The sequence below is a fragment of the Camelus bactrianus genome, chromosome 5 (assembly GCF_048773025.1).
Source record: "Camelus bactrianus isolate YW-2024 breed Bactrian camel chromosome 5, ASM4877302v1, whole genome shotgun sequence".
Taxonomy (NCBI): Eukaryota; Metazoa; Chordata; class Mammalia; order Artiodactyla; family Camelidae; genus Camelus; species Camelus bactrianus.
In genome coordinates, this window is record NC_133543.1 from 45,353,878 (window position 1) to 45,371,911 (window position 18,034).

At 34.2% G+C, this 18,034-nt stretch overlaps 1 protein-coding gene across 2 annotated transcripts in view; it reads left to right on the forward strand.

Annotated features, from left to right (window-relative positions):
- The window catches only part of SLC4A10 (solute carrier family 4 member 10), a 250,673-nt gene that overhangs the window by 196,862 nt on the left and 35,777 nt on the right, over positions 1-18,034 (forward strand). For both annotated transcript variants that reach the window (XM_074363779.1, XM_074363780.1), the window contains 2 exons: positions 11,307-11,412; positions 16,668-16,829. In XM_074363779.1, coding sequence (XP_074219880.1) covers positions 11,307-11,412; positions 16,668-16,829 — 268 coding nt within the window. The remainder of the gene's footprint in view (positions 1-11,306; positions 11,413-16,667; positions 16,830-18,034) is intronic.

Below are 18,034 nucleotides of genomic sequence, written 5' to 3' on the forward strand. Positions count from 1 at the left end.
AACCTTAAAATAGATCCCAAATAAAACCTGGAGAGCTTCAAAATGCAAAGAGGTTGGAAGCTCGGATCCAAGAGAAGGACTTACTCTCAAACTCCAGGGTTGGTGAGAAAAAGTGAGCAACAATGGGCTCAATGTTGGTACCATACCTACCTCACTGTCATTGGTTTTGTTTTTTTGTTTGTTTGTTTGTTTGCTTAATCCTTGGGGAGGCCGTCAAATTGTTGACTTAAAACAAGTCCTCTGCACAAGGGGGTGGGGGTGGGGAGTCTTTTACAGAGGGGAAAAGGAAGTTGGGAGGGCCATAGTAACCAAATAGTTCACAGCTTTTCATTGGCTAAGTTGTGACAGTCTCTCATTGGTTGAGCTCTTTCCAGGAAAGAAGAGAAAAATCTTTCTTCTTCTGTTGGGCTCTGCTATTGTCATAGGGCAAGAGCTCCCCCATTTGGTCTCCCAAATGTACTTAATTGAGGTTTCTATTTATTAATTTTTTAATGCTTGTAAGAAGAGGTAAATAACTGTCTTTACTTCCAACTCTCTGTTCCTTTTTCTATTTTCCTATCACTGGTTCTATTGTAGTGGTTGTTAACATACCTTTTATTCTGTAACAATAGCTAAGTGTTAAGTATTTTGCCTAAAGATTAACTCTAAATTTTTTTTATAAACCCACATTTTAAAAACTTTATATGTTTATAGCTATGTAAATATTTTTTACTCTAGAGTCAAGTAGTGTGCAGTGCTTACATTTTGTTCTCAATGGCTCTAGTGTCATGACTCCTATGCCATTCAAAAAATAATGTTCTGAATAGATACTTCCAGAATGTTGGCATAAGGAGCTCTAAGGACCCTCTCTTTGGTGAAACAACCTTACTGGTAAAAATCATTTTACAAAGCAATAATAGAAAGTCTCTGGAAATTGTCTTAAGGTCATATAGCAAACAAAGAAACATTTATTAAAGAAAGTCTACTAAATCTGTGTCATTTGAGCCACAATCCATTTCCTCCTTACCCCCTACCCTCTCCCAGTTCAGTATGACAGAAGTTTCACTCTAGGTGGGTAAGGCCAAGAATACAGGCTCCCTTTTCTAGCTCCCAGAGGAGGGCAACAATATCTTCGCAATTAAGGTAGGCTGCCAGCATTTATCATCCCACCCCTCACCTCTGTGTGTATTGTAGAAGCTAAATTCTGCGTCAGCGCATCCAAGAAATTGGGGCCCCCTGCTTTCACCCAGCCCTCACCCACAGTGTAGAGGCTTTACCTCAGGTGTGGACCACTAAAAATGCCAAAGCCTCAGTTGCCAAGAAGACCTTGATTGCTGTCCTTGCTCCACTCCCTGCTCCTAAAGCAAAGGAGTCACTCAGAAAGAAGCACACCATTGTCCCTGCCTTTAGCTCTGAAGCCAAACCTCAGAGATTTTGCCCAGTGGGAGCTCCAAAGCTCTCTCCAAAGGGACTGTTTTTATTTGAAAGAATATAACCTAAACATGCTCTCAAAAGTAAAGAAAGTATAAGGGAAAGCAATTAAAATAAGGTTGGTAGCTTCATGAGAGATACAGCTACAATAAGGGAGCTACTATACTGGAGAGAACCAGAGAAACAGACAGCTAGGGAGAGCCCTCCAGGGTTTAGAAAAACCTCAAACAATGAACTCAACTGCAAGGAGTTAGAGTTTAATTGATTATATCTCCAGAACAATTTATGCCGGAGGTTTTTGTCAAAAACAATAGAGCCATCAGCCAGCAACTAATACAGCCTAGAAGCTGGTTGTATGTGGTAAGCCCTATAGCAGCCACTAAGAAAATAACTCAAAAATATATAGCTAAGAATAGAAAGCCAGCAGTGTTCTTACCATGGTAAAATGAATTTTCCTTTTCAACATTTCATGAGGTGCTCAAAATCGTATAGTTTAGTTTTCTTCCTCTTTTGAACATGTTTGTTGTAAAGCCTTTATTTTTTCCCGAAATTGCTGACTGCCTTCTTTTTCTCTTGCCTTCTGTTTTCAGATGTCCTCAAGCTTTCCCAAGAATTCAATAATTCTGTCCTGTCAATTCCTTATTAGAAGTTTAAGTGTACAGTACAGCAGGTGTTGCACAGCAAATCTCTAGAACTTTTCCATAGAGCAGAAGTAAAACTCTATACCTGTTGAACAGCAACTCCCCATCTCTCTTCCCATCCCTGAAAACCACCATTGTACTTTCTGTTTCTATGAGTTTTACTACTTTAGACACCTCATATAAGTGGAATCATGCAGTATTTGTCCTGTGGCCAGCTTATTTCCTTTGCATAGTATACTCAATGTTCATCCATGTTGTAGCATATGACAGAATTCCCTTCTCTTTTTAATGGCAGAATAGTATTCCATTATATGTATACATTACACTAGTTTTATCCATTCATCTGTTGATGGACATTAGATTGTGTCCACTTCTTGGCTATTGTGAACAATGCTGCAGTGAACATAGGAATACAAATATCTCTTCAGTATTCTGGTTTCGATTCTTTTGGATACAGAAATAGAATTGCTGGACCATGTAGTAGTTCTATTTTTAATTTTAGGGGGAAACTGCATAGTGTTTTCCATAGTGACCATTTTACATTCCTAACAGCAGTGCATAGGTTTCCAGTTTCTCCACATCCTCTCTGACATTTGTTATTTTCTGTTTTGTTTTGTTTATAATAGCCATCCTAAGAGATGTGAGATGATACCTCACTGTAGTTTTGATTTGCATTTCCCTGGTGATTTATGATGTCAAAAATCTTTTCATATACTCATTGACCATTTGTAGGTCTTCTTTGGAGAAATGTCTATTCAAGTCCTTTGTCCATTTTTAAATTGAGTGGTATATTGCTATTGAGTTGTAGGAACTCCTTATATATTTTGGATATTAATACTTTTTAAGATATAGTTTGCAATTATTTCTCCCTATTCCATAATTTGCCTTTTCACTCTGTTAATTATTTTCTTGGCTATGTAGAAGCGTTTTAGTTTAGTCCCACTGTCTATTTTTGCTTTTGTTACCTGTGATTTTGGTGTCATATCCAAGAAATCATGGCTAAGATCAATGTTATAAAGCTTTCCCCCTCTTTTCTTCTATACATTTTTTGGTTTCAGATTTTGAATTGATTTTGTGTATGATGTAAGATAAGGGTCCAGTTCCATTCTTTTGCTTGGGATATCCAATTTCCCCAGCACCATTTGTTGAAGAGACTTCATCCATTTCCTTATTGTGTAGTTTTGTCTTTCTTGTTGAAACACAGTTGACTGCATAGGTGAGGGTTTATTTCTGGATTCTAGTCTGTACTATTGGTCAGATATATAATGTCTTTATTCAAGTACCATACTGCTTTTATTACTTTGGCTTTGTAATATGTTTTGAAATTAGGAAGTGTGATGCTTGAATAGCCTGGAAGAAATGGATAAATTCCTAGAAACATGCAATCCACCAAGACTGAATCATGAAGAAATAGAAATTCTGAACAGACCTATACCTAGTATAGGGATTGAATCAGTAATCCAAAACCTCCCAACAAAGAAAAGCTGTATTCTTTTTTATCAAGATTGTTTTGACTATTCAGGATCCTTCATGTTTCCATATGAATTTTAGGATTATTTTTTCTATTTCTGTGAAAAGCACTATTAGGATTTTGGTAGTGATTGCATTGAATTTGTAGATCACTTTGGGTAATATGGGCATTTTAACAATATCAAGTATTCTAATCCATGAACACATTCATGTATTTCCATTTATTCGTGCCCTTTTTAATTTCTTTCAGCAGTGTTTTGTAGTTTTACATCTATAAGGCTTTCATATTTATGGTTAAGTTAATTTGTAAGTATTCTTGTTGATGCTATTGAAAATGGGATTGGTTTCTTAATTTCCTTTTTAGATTGTTCATTACTGGTTTATAGAAACTCAACTGAGTTTTTTTAGATTGATTTTTATCTTACAACTTAGCTGAATTCATTTTTATTTCTTCTAAGATTTTTTTATGTGTGAAATCTTTAGAGTTTTCTACATGTTAGATCATGTCATCTACAAACAGAGATAATTTTACTTCTTCTTTTCCAATTTGCTTTTTTTCCCCCTTACCTAATTGCTCTAGCTAGGGCTTCTAGTACTATTTTGAATTGAAATGGCAGGAGTGAGCATCCTTGTTCTTTGTCTTAGAGGAGAAAGCTTTTGGAATTTCCCGTTGATTATAATGTTAGCTGTGGGCTTGTTGTATATGGCTTTTATTATGTTGAGATAATTTCCATCTATTCCTAGTTTGATGATTGTTTTTAATCATGAAAGGCTGTTGAATTTGTCAAATGCTTTGTGTGTATCTATTGAGTTGATCATGTGACTTTATCCTTTGTTCTATTAATGTAGTGTATCACAATGATTGATATTAGTATGTTGAACCATTCTTCTGTTCCAGGGATAAATCCAACTTGGTCATGATGTATGATCCTTTCAATGTACTGCTGAATTTAGTTTGCTAATATTTTGTTGAGGATTTTTGCATCTATATTCATTAAGAATATTGTTTTTTAGTTTTCTTTTGATGTCTTTTTTTGGTTTTGGGTAATGCTGCCTTCATAAAATGAGTTTGGAAGTGTTCCCTTCTCTTCACTTTTTTGGAAGAGTTTGAGAAGAATTGGCATCAATTCTTTAATATGTGGTAGAATTTGCCAGTGAAACCGTCTGGTCATGGGCTTTTCTTTGTTGGGAGGTTTTGGATTACTGATTCAATCCCCATACTAGGTATAGGTCTGCTCAGAAATTCTGTTTCTTCATGATTCAGTCTTGGTGGATTACATGTTTCTAGGAATTTATCCATTTCTTCCAGGCTATTCAATTTGTTGTCTTGAAACTGCTCATAGTAATCTCTTATAAACCTTTGAATTTCTGTGGCATCAGTTGTAATGTCTCCTGTTTCATTTGTAATTTTGAGTCTTCTCTATTTTCTTCTTAGTCTACCTAAAAGTTTGTCAGTTTTGTTGATTTTTTTAAAAAATCAACTTAGTTTCATTGATCTCTACAGTTGTTCTTCTAATCTCTGTTTCATTTATTTCTGCTCTAATGATTATTGTTTCCTTCCTTCTGCTAACTCTGGGCTTAGTTTGTTTTTCTTCTTCCAGTTCCCTGTGGTTTAAAGTTAGGTTGTTTATTTGAGAATTTTCCTCTTTTTAATATAGGCAGTTATTGCTATAAAATTCCCTCTTAGTACTGCTTTTGCTGAACCCTGTAAGTTTAGTATGTTGTTTTCATTTTCATTGTCTCAAGACATTTGTATCTTCTTTGACCTATTGGTTGTTTAAGGATGTGCTGTTTAATTTCCATGTATTTGTGAATTTTTTAGTTTTCCTTATGTTACTGATTTCTAGTTTAATTGCACTGTGGTTGGAAAATACACTTTCTGTGATTTCAGTCTTCTTGAATTTGTTAAGACTAGTTTTGTGACCTAATGTGTAATCTATTATGGAGAATGTTTTGTGTGTGCTTGAGAACATTGTGTATTCTGCTGCTGTTAGGTGAAATGTTCCATATATGCTATTAGAGTCATTTGGCCTATAGTGTTGTTCAAGTCTTCTGTTTCCTTATTTTTCTTCCATCTGGATTATATCCATTACTTTAAAGTGAGGTATTGAAATTTCCTAGTATTATTGTGTTACTATCTATCTTTCCCTTCAGTTCTGTCAATGTTTCCTTCATATTTTTGGGTGCTCTGCTGTTAGGTGAGTATATATTTTTAATTGTTATATCTTCCTGGTTAGTTGACATCTGTATCATTATATAATGTCCTTCTTGTTCTGTTTTAACAGTTTTGGACTTAAAGTCTATTGTGTCTGATATGATTATTGCCCACCCTGATCCCTGCTCTCTTTTGGTTACCATTTGCCTATAATATTTTTTTCCTATACTTTAACTTTCACTGTATGTGTGTTCTTAAATCAAAAGTCTCTTCTAGATAGCATATAGTTGGACCTTGTATTCTTTTTTAATCCATTTAGTCACTCTGTCTTTGATTGAGGAGTTGAATCCATTTACCTTTAAGTAGTTACTATTGCCGTTTTGTTGTCTTCTGTCTGTCTTGTAGTATTTTGTCCCCTCTTCCCTCTCTCTTTCTTTTTCTTTTTGTTTTGTTGACTTTTTTTGGATAATGACATATTTTGATTCCTTTCTTAGTTTCTTCTGTGTATTTTCTATATAAAAAGGTATTTTCTTTGTGATTACTATGGGGCTTACATAAAACATCTTATATTTATAACAATCTAACTTAAGCTGATAAAAGCTTAACTTCAATTGTATACAAATACTCTTCACTTTTACTTCCCCCCTTACACTTTTGATATTATTGATGTCACAAATTACATTCTTTTATATTGTGTATCCTTTAACACATTTTTATAGTACTAGTTTTTTAATCCTTTTGTCCTTCAACTTCTATGCCAGAATTAAAAGTGATTTATATACCATCATTACAATATTTTGTATTTGTCTATGTATTTGTCTTTATTAGCAAGCTTTACATTTTCATATGCTTTTGTATTGTTTAGCATCCTTTTGTTTGAATGTGAAGGATTCCCTTTAGCATTTATTTTAAGGCAAATCTAGTAGTAATGAACTCCTTCTGCTTTTTTTTTTCAATCTAGGAATGCTTTATTTTTCTAGTATCCTTTTTTTTTTTTTTTTCTGGATATAGTATTCTTGGGTGACAGTTTTTCCCTTTTAGCACTTCGACTTTATCATCCCACTGTCTTCTGGCCTATAGAGTTCTTGCTGAAAAATCCACTAAATAGTCTTGTGAAACTTCTCTTGCACATGGTGATTCAGTTTTCTCTTGCTGCTGTCAAAATTCTCTCTGTATTTGACTTTTAATCATTTGATTATACTGTGTCTTAGTGTAGATTTGTTTGGATTCCCTATGGTTAGAATTTATTGGGCTTCTTAAATATGAATGTCATTTCCTCCCCCAGTTTCAAGAACTTCTGGGTCACTGTTTCTTTAAAGAAGCTTTCTGTCCCTCATTCTCTTTATTCTTCTTAGGGGACTCCCATGATGTGTATATTCTTGCTTATGATATTCCATATGCTCTTCAGGATTTCCTCATTCTTTTTCATTCTTTTGTCTTTTTGTTCTTCTGACTGGATAATTTTAAATGACCTGTTTTCAAGTTCACTTACTCTTTCTTCTGCTTGACTGAGTCTGAGGTTAAACATCTCTAGTGAATTTTACAGTTCAATTGTTGCATTTTTATCTCCAAAATTTCTGTTTGGTTCCTTTTAATATTTTCTATCTTTTTGTTGATATTCTCATTTTGTTTATGCATCATTCTCTTGAGCTCATAGAGTATCTTTAGGATGGTTATTTTAGTTCTCTGCCAGATAATTTGTATACCTCCATTTCTTTAAGACAAGTTGTATTTTATTCTATTTATTCTGATTTATTTTATTCCTTTGTTTGGGCCATTTTTTCCTGTTTCTTCATATGTCCCAGAACTTTGTTTTGTAATTGGCACATTTGAAATAACACCCACCTCTCCTAGTTCTTTATGGACTGGCTTTTTATACAGCTGAAGACCCTTACTAATCAGCTTGAGGGGCCCCTGTAATCTTTTTTTTGAAGGGAAGGGGTTACAAATTCTCTGAGCCTGTGTGTACAATTTCTCAATTAGATAATGTTGCTGATTTCTTTTTCCAAAAGCTCATGATCTTTTGCTCCTTCTGGTGTCAGTCTGTGGCACTGCAAGTTCTCTGGTTCTACAGTAGCAAGCTGCCCTGCTATCTTTTGTTCTCTGAGGCCTCCAGGTATCCACCATATATACTGACTCCCCATCAGCACCCTGGGTCAGGTAAGACAGATACCAGTCCCTTGGGCACTCTTCCAAAAAGCTTGAACACCAGCTATATGCTCCTCACACTCCTTCTATAGAAGAGAAGCCTTAAGTTGTTTCCCTGCCCCTGATTGCACTGAGCCATCCTAGTCACTGCAAGCCACTTTCTTTACTCTTCTTTATTCTCAGTGGCACTCAAACACCCAAACCATAAGAGTTCTATCAGTGCTCTGAATGAGACAAAACACATACAAGCCCCTCAGTCAGCACTCTGAAGAGCTGGAATGGCAGATGTAGCCTCTGCTTTTCTTTTCACCCCCTGGTGCAAAATAATGTGAGCTAGGGTATTCTCTACCACCACTGACCTGTGTCAGCTTAGAGGAGGGTCTGATGCAGTTAAAGTGAAAATTGCCATTCTTACCCTTTTGAATGTGGCTGTTCACAGCTTTGTACTCAGGTACTGCAACATCTTAACTGGATTCTGGAATTCTCATCACAATATTTTGGTCCATATATTGTTGTTAAATTGGTGTTTCTGTGGGGAAAAGAGAGCTGGGAGTTTCTATTCAGCCATCTTGTGATGTCACTTCTTCCCTGATTCATTCTTGAGCTCTACCCTACATTTGTCTTTCTGAGAGTTCTTTCATTGCTTTCCTAGGTTGGAACCACTCTTTTCTTCATCCCATATCTTCCTTTTTTATTTATAAATTTTCTCTCTAATTAAGGATGCATGGAAGGAAAACTAAAATACAAAGTAAACTTTCAAAAATTTTTTCTTACATTTGATTTGATGATTTAGTTCAATATAGAACTCTAGATTCAAAATAATCTTGCCTCATAATATTGATGGTATTGCTGAGAGAAAAGTCTGATGCCATTCTGTGGAGGAGAAGTATGTATTTAGGTATGTAGCAGTTGGGGAAGATCTCTGAAATTAACTGCTGTATAGTCAAACTTTAACTAATTCTCATACCTTCAGTTTCACTTCTTATTCTATTTCTTTGTTGCATATGACTCCTTCTCTTAGTCCAGACCCTCTTTGGGATTCTACTGGGCAGGCCTGGTCCCTCCTTTACTGAAGTTGGAGGGAGATACATATTTTTAGTTAGTGATTAGGAGTGGACTGCCTAGGTTTAAATTCTGGCTCTGACTTTCCTATCTGTGTAATCTTGGCCAAGTCACTTACATCTCAATATTTTCATGTGACTAATGCCACCCATTTTAAGGATTAAATGTAAAAATACTACTGTTACTGGTATTATTCTTCTGTTCTGCTTTTTCAAACATCCTGCTTTCATATGCTTTTCATACTCCATTTGTTTACATCTCTTTTTTTGTTGATGTTTCCCTTCATGTTTCTTTTTATATTATTCTTTTGCTTAATGAATTCTAGGTAATGAAGGAAAATAAGCATGTGTGTTCAGTCCTCTTTCTTAAACTAGAAGCCAAATCTGATCCTCAATTTTAGAAAATATTAAGTGATTTAATGGTTTTACTGCTATTTCTTTTTTTAATACTTCAAGCTTTTAAAAACAAAATTATTCTCTTTATATACATATACTAACTTATATATACATATATAAACTATATTTGTCTAGCAATCTAATGACACAAAATCAAAATTAAACAAGAACTTTGTTTCTTTTGATAGATTCTTGTAGTAGCAACACTATTTTAATGCTGGTTGGAATTTAATTCTCTTTAAAGCATTGGAAGCAAAATACAAAGAGTATCAGCATGTTAGAGAAAGCCTAGTGTTTTTTGTGTTATATCAATTGAAAGGTAACCGTATTATTACATTTTATGAAAAACTGAAAAATGAACCAGAAAATATTGATGGTAAACATCATGATGATGGCAGCTACAATTTCAAAACAGCCTAAATGTATATCAGGCACTTAATATAATTATGTTTCTTATTCTTCATAATAGCTCTACTAGGTATGCATTTTAATCCCCATGTTACCAATGAGGAAACCAAAATTTAGAATGCTTAAATAATTTGCCCATGGACACATAACCAGTAAAGGACAGAGCTTTCTGACACAAAGGCCTGTGTTCTATGATTATATACAACTAATCTGGGACTTAGAAACCTACAGATTTGAATAAATTGCATTAATGAATGGCTGTTACTGCATCTCAGATGCCTTTGTTTCCCTTCTGCTGTAGCTCCTCCCTCTCATGACATGGAGGTCACTACAGCTGATCAGAGTTAGTTAATGCTTCCATACCCCATTCCCTTAAAACCCTTGTCACTAACTTTCTCACTGGAATCATCTACCCTCTTAGAGGCCCAGCCCCAAGTGAGCCCAGCTGGAGAATACTGTATCCTCCCCTAGGGAAAGCAGGAACATGTCTGTCTGTGTTGCCCAAATCAAGTAAAGTTTTTTTTTTAATAAATAATAGACACAGTACTCTTCGAAGAATGAATGAGTGGTGGTAAAGAAAAACAGACTAAATTCCTGAAGTAGAAGACAGAAGAGAGACTGTTGTTTATGAAGAGGAATTTACCACGTAGAAACTATAAGATATTTTCCTACAGAAGTAATATTAGAAATATAGTTGGATTCTGCAATTCGATTAGTATCACTAAAACAGTAGTCCAACTAATTTTCAAGTTTTATAGTATATGTGGCTTAATCTGGGAGCCCAGCCACCATTTTTATAAAATGCTTCTGTAAGAAAATGCTTTCTGAATGGCATATCATAGGCTTATGAATAAATTTTTGGAAACAAACTATTTATAAATTGAAATTAACATGTAAAACCATTGATTTGTTGGTAATTTTTGCTTGCGTCTTCTCATTTACTTATAAAGTTATAAAGAACACGAGGTCAAAAATTGTTTTCTGTTACATAAAACTTAACTCATTCTCTCTATTCTTTCTCCACCCTGCATTCATCATGTTACCTTATATGTAGGTACTCAAAAACTTGTGCATATTGATTGATTTTTAATAGGACTGTCACTCTTCACAAAGAACAGTAAATCCTGAGTACTTAGGGTTCTTGCTTCAATCTAGCTTTAATTTTAAATAACATAGCAAAAAGATCTTTAGAATATGAGTTAAATAATTCCCATTTTAATTGATATGGTTGTCCAGTTCTAATAAAATAAGTAAGTTATAATAGTAGGTTTGAGTTTTTTAATTTTTTTCCCCACTTGACTTATAATTTAGGGGCAAATGGTTGTTGTGAGGTCTAGAAAGCATCTTTGTTTGAAAGGGCCAAAAAGCCCTGTGTTTGAACCTACACTATCTGGGACAGAGAGGGAATGACCTCTCATTCTAGGAGACATTATAGAGTGATCTAGTGTCCTAGCAATACATCTATCCTGCTGTCTGGAAATAGTGTGTTTTGGAGTTTAGTCTTATCTCAAATGGAGGAAGGTTGTGATTGGGAGAGAAGGACCTATTACACATTTGTTTTAGGTATGATGACAAAAAGATATTTATTTCACAAAAGACACTATTTTGCCTTTTCAGGTGTAACTGTGTGGAACCACATAATCCTAGCAATGATACATTGAAGGAATGGAGGGAGTCCAATATTTCTGCCTCTGACATAATTTGGGAGAACCTAACTGTGTCAGTAAGTGAAACATTAAAAAATAAGTCATATCTGGAATCTTACTACTATAAGGGCTTTTATTGACATTTTGAATGAATTATTCCCACTAAAATAAATTGTTTTGAATGCATACTGTTGTAAAAATGATAATTTTGGCTTTATTTTTAATTTCATCCAATTCAAGTATTCATCAGCAAACTAGGGTTTTCTTTTATTATTAAGCTTTTCCAGTAGTTAACAGTCCTGAGTTACTCTAAGAGCACACATATACAGCATAATTTGACTAGATTAACTCAAGGCACATTAAATAAGAGTGGTATTGACCTAAATAAAACCATATGGCAGAACTAAGTCAGTTTTCTGTATAAAGAACCCAGGACGCTTTACTCTGGAATAATGCTTCAGCTGTTCAGAATGTGTTGAGGGGGAGGGGGATGTTTGTTAATATTTTAGTATAAATGTTGAACTCTCAGGGAAGAACCAAAGTCACTTTTCTTAACAAAAATCTGGCACCTCCCTTAGGAAGGTTTTTCTTCCATTTTCTCCTTATCTCTCATAAGAAAGAAAATGGTAACGTATTTCCACCTATCATAGTTAAATCCTGTATGTTTAAAGAAATTTTTGGCTTTCTTCCTTTTTGTTGTATCTTTTTTTTTCCCCCTCATAGCTGCATTCCTCAGTTCCTCTTAATCTCTTGTAAATTTGTACACCTCTTTTTTCCACCTACATTTTCATCTTTGACTTCTGGTCAATCATACCTCATAATTGGAAATATTAAAAGGTATTAAAATCTGAGTCATCTTAGTTTCTTTTCTATTCTTCCCAGTTACAAGCATTCAATGCAAAGCTGTACCTCCCTGTATAAGCTGAAATCCCATTATAACCATCAGCATAAAGCAATATGAATTCTAGTTCATTTTAAGAAAAACGTATCATTTTAGTAAATGAGCCAGTTAGGGACACACAGAAATCTTCTTCATTGTACAAACATTATAAAACTCTAAACATGATTCTTATAAGAACAGCTGACCTAATTGCCTGTTTTCTCAATTTTCCTCATGAAATGCTTTCTTTCAGAATCAAAATCAAATTATTTACCCTCTGTTTAAAATTTTATCTTGACCTTTATTTTACTACCTTTTTTCTTACCCTAATCATTTTCTCTAGAATAAGCCTTCACTTACTTTTGTTATTTTCTTTTGTTGTTGTTTATTCTGTTCTGTTTCTCCCTAGGAAAAATAGCATTACCAGACTGCTTCCATTCAGAGAGCTGTTTAAATTGACCAATAAAAGAATTGATGAGCTGAACAAGAAAGAATGCTACAGTTATTCAGAATTTAGACATGGAATCATGGTTGATCCACTCAGCAGTGCATCTTCCATTTATATTCTTTTATAAACTACTAGGATATTATGTCTCAGGAGTCCCTTGCTTGTACCCCTCACCTTGGTGTCCCCTTCAATGCAGAAACCCAATAATCCCATCTTTAATTCACTTAACATGATCATTTGCTCTATGTGTTTTTTATTACTGAATAATTTAATGTTAAATAATAATATTGATTCTATCTGGTAGCAAGTTCTGAATAATAATTTTCTAAGAGACTCACAGCACTATTGATCTAGCTAGCCATGAGTTAATTTTAAATATTAGAAGCTTTAGGTCAAGTGGAGTACAGTGAAAAATATTTTGCAATCAAAGCAAATCTAGCAGGGTTTTTTTGTTGTTGTTGTTTTGTTTTGTTTTGTTTTGTTTTGTTTTGTTTTGTTTCGTTTTGTTTTGTTTTGTTTGAGTTCTGTACTATGTATTGTTTCTGACAGAAATTTTCATATTATTTTTCAATACTTAAAAGCAGTTTTTTTGCAATGGATAATTGCTAATCTTGACTAGAAATAGCGTTTATCACCAAAAGAAATGCTACATAATGAAAAAATCTTGTAAGTCAGCAAGGACCATAAAATTTTTTTGTCTTAATTGTTATGCTGGGGTTTTTTCCTCAGCTTAATTATCAGTATCATGCAAAGCATTTTATCAACAAAGCACTGTGCTAATGGCTATTATAACTAGTTTTATAAAAATTGTGATATAATATTGACTTAGTATATTATTCATTTGATAATTTTTAATTGAATTGTTACGTATCTCATGAATTATAATTTATACCTTGCTAACTCAGCAAGGGCGAAAAACTTTAGCTTTCTTTGATTCTCCCAAACAGCCGTATGCATAGTAAGTATTCAATAAACACTTAATGATTGTCTTGAAAAATAGTCTCATATCACAAATTTACTGTTTAATGCAAATGTTTTGTTTTGGTTCATTTTGTTTTTCAGCTTTATTGAGGTATAATTGAAAAAAAATTGTATATATTTAAGATGTGTAATGTGATGTTCTGATATATGTACACATTGTGAATGCATAACCACAGTCAAGCTAATTAACATACCTATCACTTCACATAGTTACCTTTGTGTGTTTGTGTGTGTGAGAGCAATTAAGATCTACTCTCTCAACAAATTTTCACTATTTAATGCAGTATTATTAACCATAATCACCATGTGATACATTAGATCATAATTTATTCACCCTGCATAACTGAATCTTTGTACCCTTTGACCAGTATCCCCTATTTTTCCTCTCCCTCCAGCCCTTGGTAACCATCAACTATCATTCCACTCTCTGCCTCTATGAGTGTGACATTTCTAGATTCCACATAAGCCATAGAGTATTTGTCTTTCTGTGTCTGACATTTCACTTAGCCTAATGTCCTCCAGATTCATCCATGTTGTTGCCATGACAGGATTTCCTTCTTTTTAAGGGTGAATGATATTCGATGGTATATTTATGCTACGTTTTCTTAATCCATTCATCCATTGACAGACATTTAGGTTACTTCCATATCTTAGTTATTGTGAATAATGCTTAATTCAAGTGTTTTATAGCAAGCTAGAATACTTAGGTTTCTATGTTTATATATAATTTAGCAGTATCTCAAAATCTGTCATTGTAAGAATTCCTAGGCAAGGTTTAAAATATTCACAAGCAATTAACTAGCAATTCGTTAAGAGTTGTTTCAGTGCCAGAATTACATATTTAGCTTATACATAAATAAGGGGCAGGACACTAATGCCAACTTTAATTTCTTATTTTATCAAACTTAATTTTTTCCAACTTATAAAATTGTAGAATCTTAGAACGTGTTGAAGAATAATTAGTAGTAACGAGTTTGTCAACAAGCATTTTTTTTTCATTTTTATAAGTGAAACCATATGTGAGACTCAAAATAAGAGAACAGGATTTAGATTCAGTTTTCACTTTCAAATCTCAGGATGTGTGTGTGTGTGTGTGTGTGTGTGTGTGTGTGTGTGTGTGTGTGTGTGTGTGTGTGTGTGTGTTTGTGTGTGTGTGTTAGGGGTACAGTTAATATACACCAGAAAATAAATGTAGAATTTTGTAGGTCATAATTTTTCCTTTTTTAAATAAGATACTGTCCCGAAAAAATAAATATGCTTTTCAAATTTGTTTTGAATTAAACTAGGCAAGCTATTGGCAATTTATTATAGAAGACAGTTAAACGAGCCTTTAAATGGCTTCTATGTTCTTAAGAATTGAGAACAAGACCCAGTCAAGTCCAAGACTTGGTAGACTTTTATGTCTGCGCAAAAGACTGAAAATCACAAATCTATAGATAACTTGTTTACAGTGGAGCTTCTAAATCCTCTTTGTATTTAGCCATTCTTCTTAACCATTGTTTTGCTTAGTAATTTCCTTACTAGCATTTCTGGACAAGGGGTAAGAGAAGGGGCTGAAAAATACAAGAATTCATTTTTGCTACTTTATTTATTTTAACAGAGTTTTAAGAGAAGGAAAAATTAAAGCTATAATTAAGGCCTGGGGATTTTTCTTTCGTTTTTCAGTTGGCCAAGTTATTGTGCTCTGTATTAACATGGATAATTGGAATTCAACTTTAGCAAGGAATGTAGTATTTGCAGTTAGATTAGAAAGGGGAACAGAATTAATTTAGATAATTATAAGGTATACTAACCATATTTCTCAAGAATTATAGCCTTAGGTGTAGCTGTCCTAAGTAGATTGTATTATTTGTTTTTGGGTAACAATGTAGTGGTCTTTGATTTAGCCTAGAATCTTTTGAAGGTGTTTACTTCCTGCTATACAGGAATTCCAGGGCCTGAAGCTTTGTTCATTGGGCATTCTCTGTGTTGGTGATCAATCCATCCATCTATATTTTTCTCTTAAGCCCTTTCTGTACCATGTCACAATTCAGTTTTTGTTCGCGTCCAGAATATCTCAAGTACTATTGAGATCACTGGATCTCTTAAGCCATTCATTTCTCTGTTTTGAAATAAAAAGATTAAAATTCAGTATGATTATCTTTAAAATAAAATAATAGAAACCAAAATGAGTTTAAAAGAAATCTTTTATTTCAAAATATTAATGTTTAAAACCCTCAGTTTTCCTCAAAGAAAGGAAATTTTTTTGACTTTGCTGCCACCTCATGGCTAAGGCAGCAATTAGTGATGATCCTTTAGGGAACTTAGGAAAAAAAAAAAAAGACCATGAAGAAGTCATAGTAAATATGAACTTTACCTTGCTCATATAGTAACTTTTTTCTTCTTGTTATATAATTTAAATTCAAGCCTCATCTTTGACTCCCAATTTCATTCTGGTAATAATATATCATAGTTTTCTTGTTGCCTTTCTCACCTTTTGTGGGAGTTTTTGAAATAGATAATTATACAAAATCATTGTTCTTCTTTAATATGCAATTATATTCCCATCATAAGCACCGTATTTGTATCACAACTTCGCTGCCACGCAGCAGCGGTGAGGCCATAGCAAATTACTTCTCTACACGTCAATTTCCTCAAACATGAAATAAAAATAATAGCATCTACCTATTTTATAGGGTTGATGTGAAAATTAATTAAGATGATGATTAGTAAATCAATTAGTTGTTTAGATTTAAATTTAATTTGAAAAAAGCAGGAATTATTATTTTTAATTTTATGGAGGTCCTAAGGATTGAATTCATGACCTGTACCTGCTAAGCACACACTCTACCACTGAGCTATACTTCTCCACTCCCAAAAAGGCAAGAATTTTAAATGTTCATATTGCTCACTATTGATCCAAACAGGAGCCATAATTGAAAAAACTTAAGCAACTCAGCTGCAATTGATCTTAAGATGTTAGTTTTCTGAAAGAAATATGTCCGCTGTTTTCCTTTAATACTTTGTTTTACTTCCTCTGGCAGGAATGCAAATCATTGCATGGAGAGTATGTTGGACGAGCCTGTGGCCACGAGCATCCCTATGTTCCAGATGTTCTATTTTGGTCAGTGATCCTGTTCTTTTCCACAGTTACTCTGTCAGCCACCCTGAAGCAGTTCAAGACTAGCCGCTATTTTCCAACCAAGGTACTTTGACTATAATTCTTCTGATCAAAATGAAAACCAACAAAAAGCATATTATGGAGTCACACGTGTTTTAGAAAAAAAGAAAGAGCAACTGCTGTCATTAAAGGAGCCACTGAAGGTTTTTGTGTGATGGAGCTGCCAGGTTAGGACTAGATGCCCTGTGGGAGGTGAAGAGAAAGCGTTTTGTGATACAGGTGCTAGGTGTGCACGTTCCCTCCAGGCTTTCTCCTAACTTAGGATCCCAAAGAGAAACTCCCACATCCCCACTTGTGCTTTTGGAATTCAAAAGCACACACTGCATTACTGATTGTCCCTTTCTTGCGTGGTGAACAGTGGGAACTAGCCCAGCCTGACAGATACCTCTTAGGAGCTACCGTTACATTCTGGAATCGGGAAAGCCCCAGCAAGACCCGTTGGAACACTATTCTCTTTTTCGTTTTTAAAGTGTCAGTCTCTCCCCCTAACCCGCCATGTTCGCATCTGCATATTTGGAAAGGAAAGTAAACGAACAGCTTAGTTCAATATTTAACACTGCAAAGTGACACCTATAATGTCTGACTCAGCAAAAGGAAGGAAGGAAAGGAGAGGGAGGGAGGAAAGAAAGAAAGGCAGAGAGAGAAAGAAAAGAAAAGGAAAGAAGGAAAGAGAGAGAAGGAAAGAAAGGAAGAAAGAGAAAAGAAAAGGAAAGAAAAGAAATAAAAAGACAAGCCTTTTAGGGATGAACTAAAAGATTGTGATGAAAGTTCCACTCTGGGAAAATGTTTTAAGAACTGTCTCTTTGAGAGAAAACTTTTATTTTTGTTCCCTCATCCTTCCCTCAGGTGTAAATTCATTTCTTTCCCCAAACCTTAATTTGATTAATAAAAAATTATGTTTTGTAAGTTAAAATAATAAACCCCTGTATTTTGTGTGTGTTACAAAGGCATCCCAATAAAAGCCAGCTCTTGTTGATAACTGTATAAGGACTTTTGCTCAGAGAAGGCTTTATAAATGATAGATGGCTTTTAAAATTGGCTTACACAGAGTAGCTTCTAAGTTTACCCACTCTATTATGCACATTACCTGCTGCCATACTTATCTGTAAATCTCAGATAAACTGATTAAAATATTATGCTTCTTCACTGAAAATTAAAAGTTTCATTTTAGGGTGCAGCAGGTTTTTCGTATTGATACGCTACCTGTGTGAGAAAGAGTACTAAAATTTA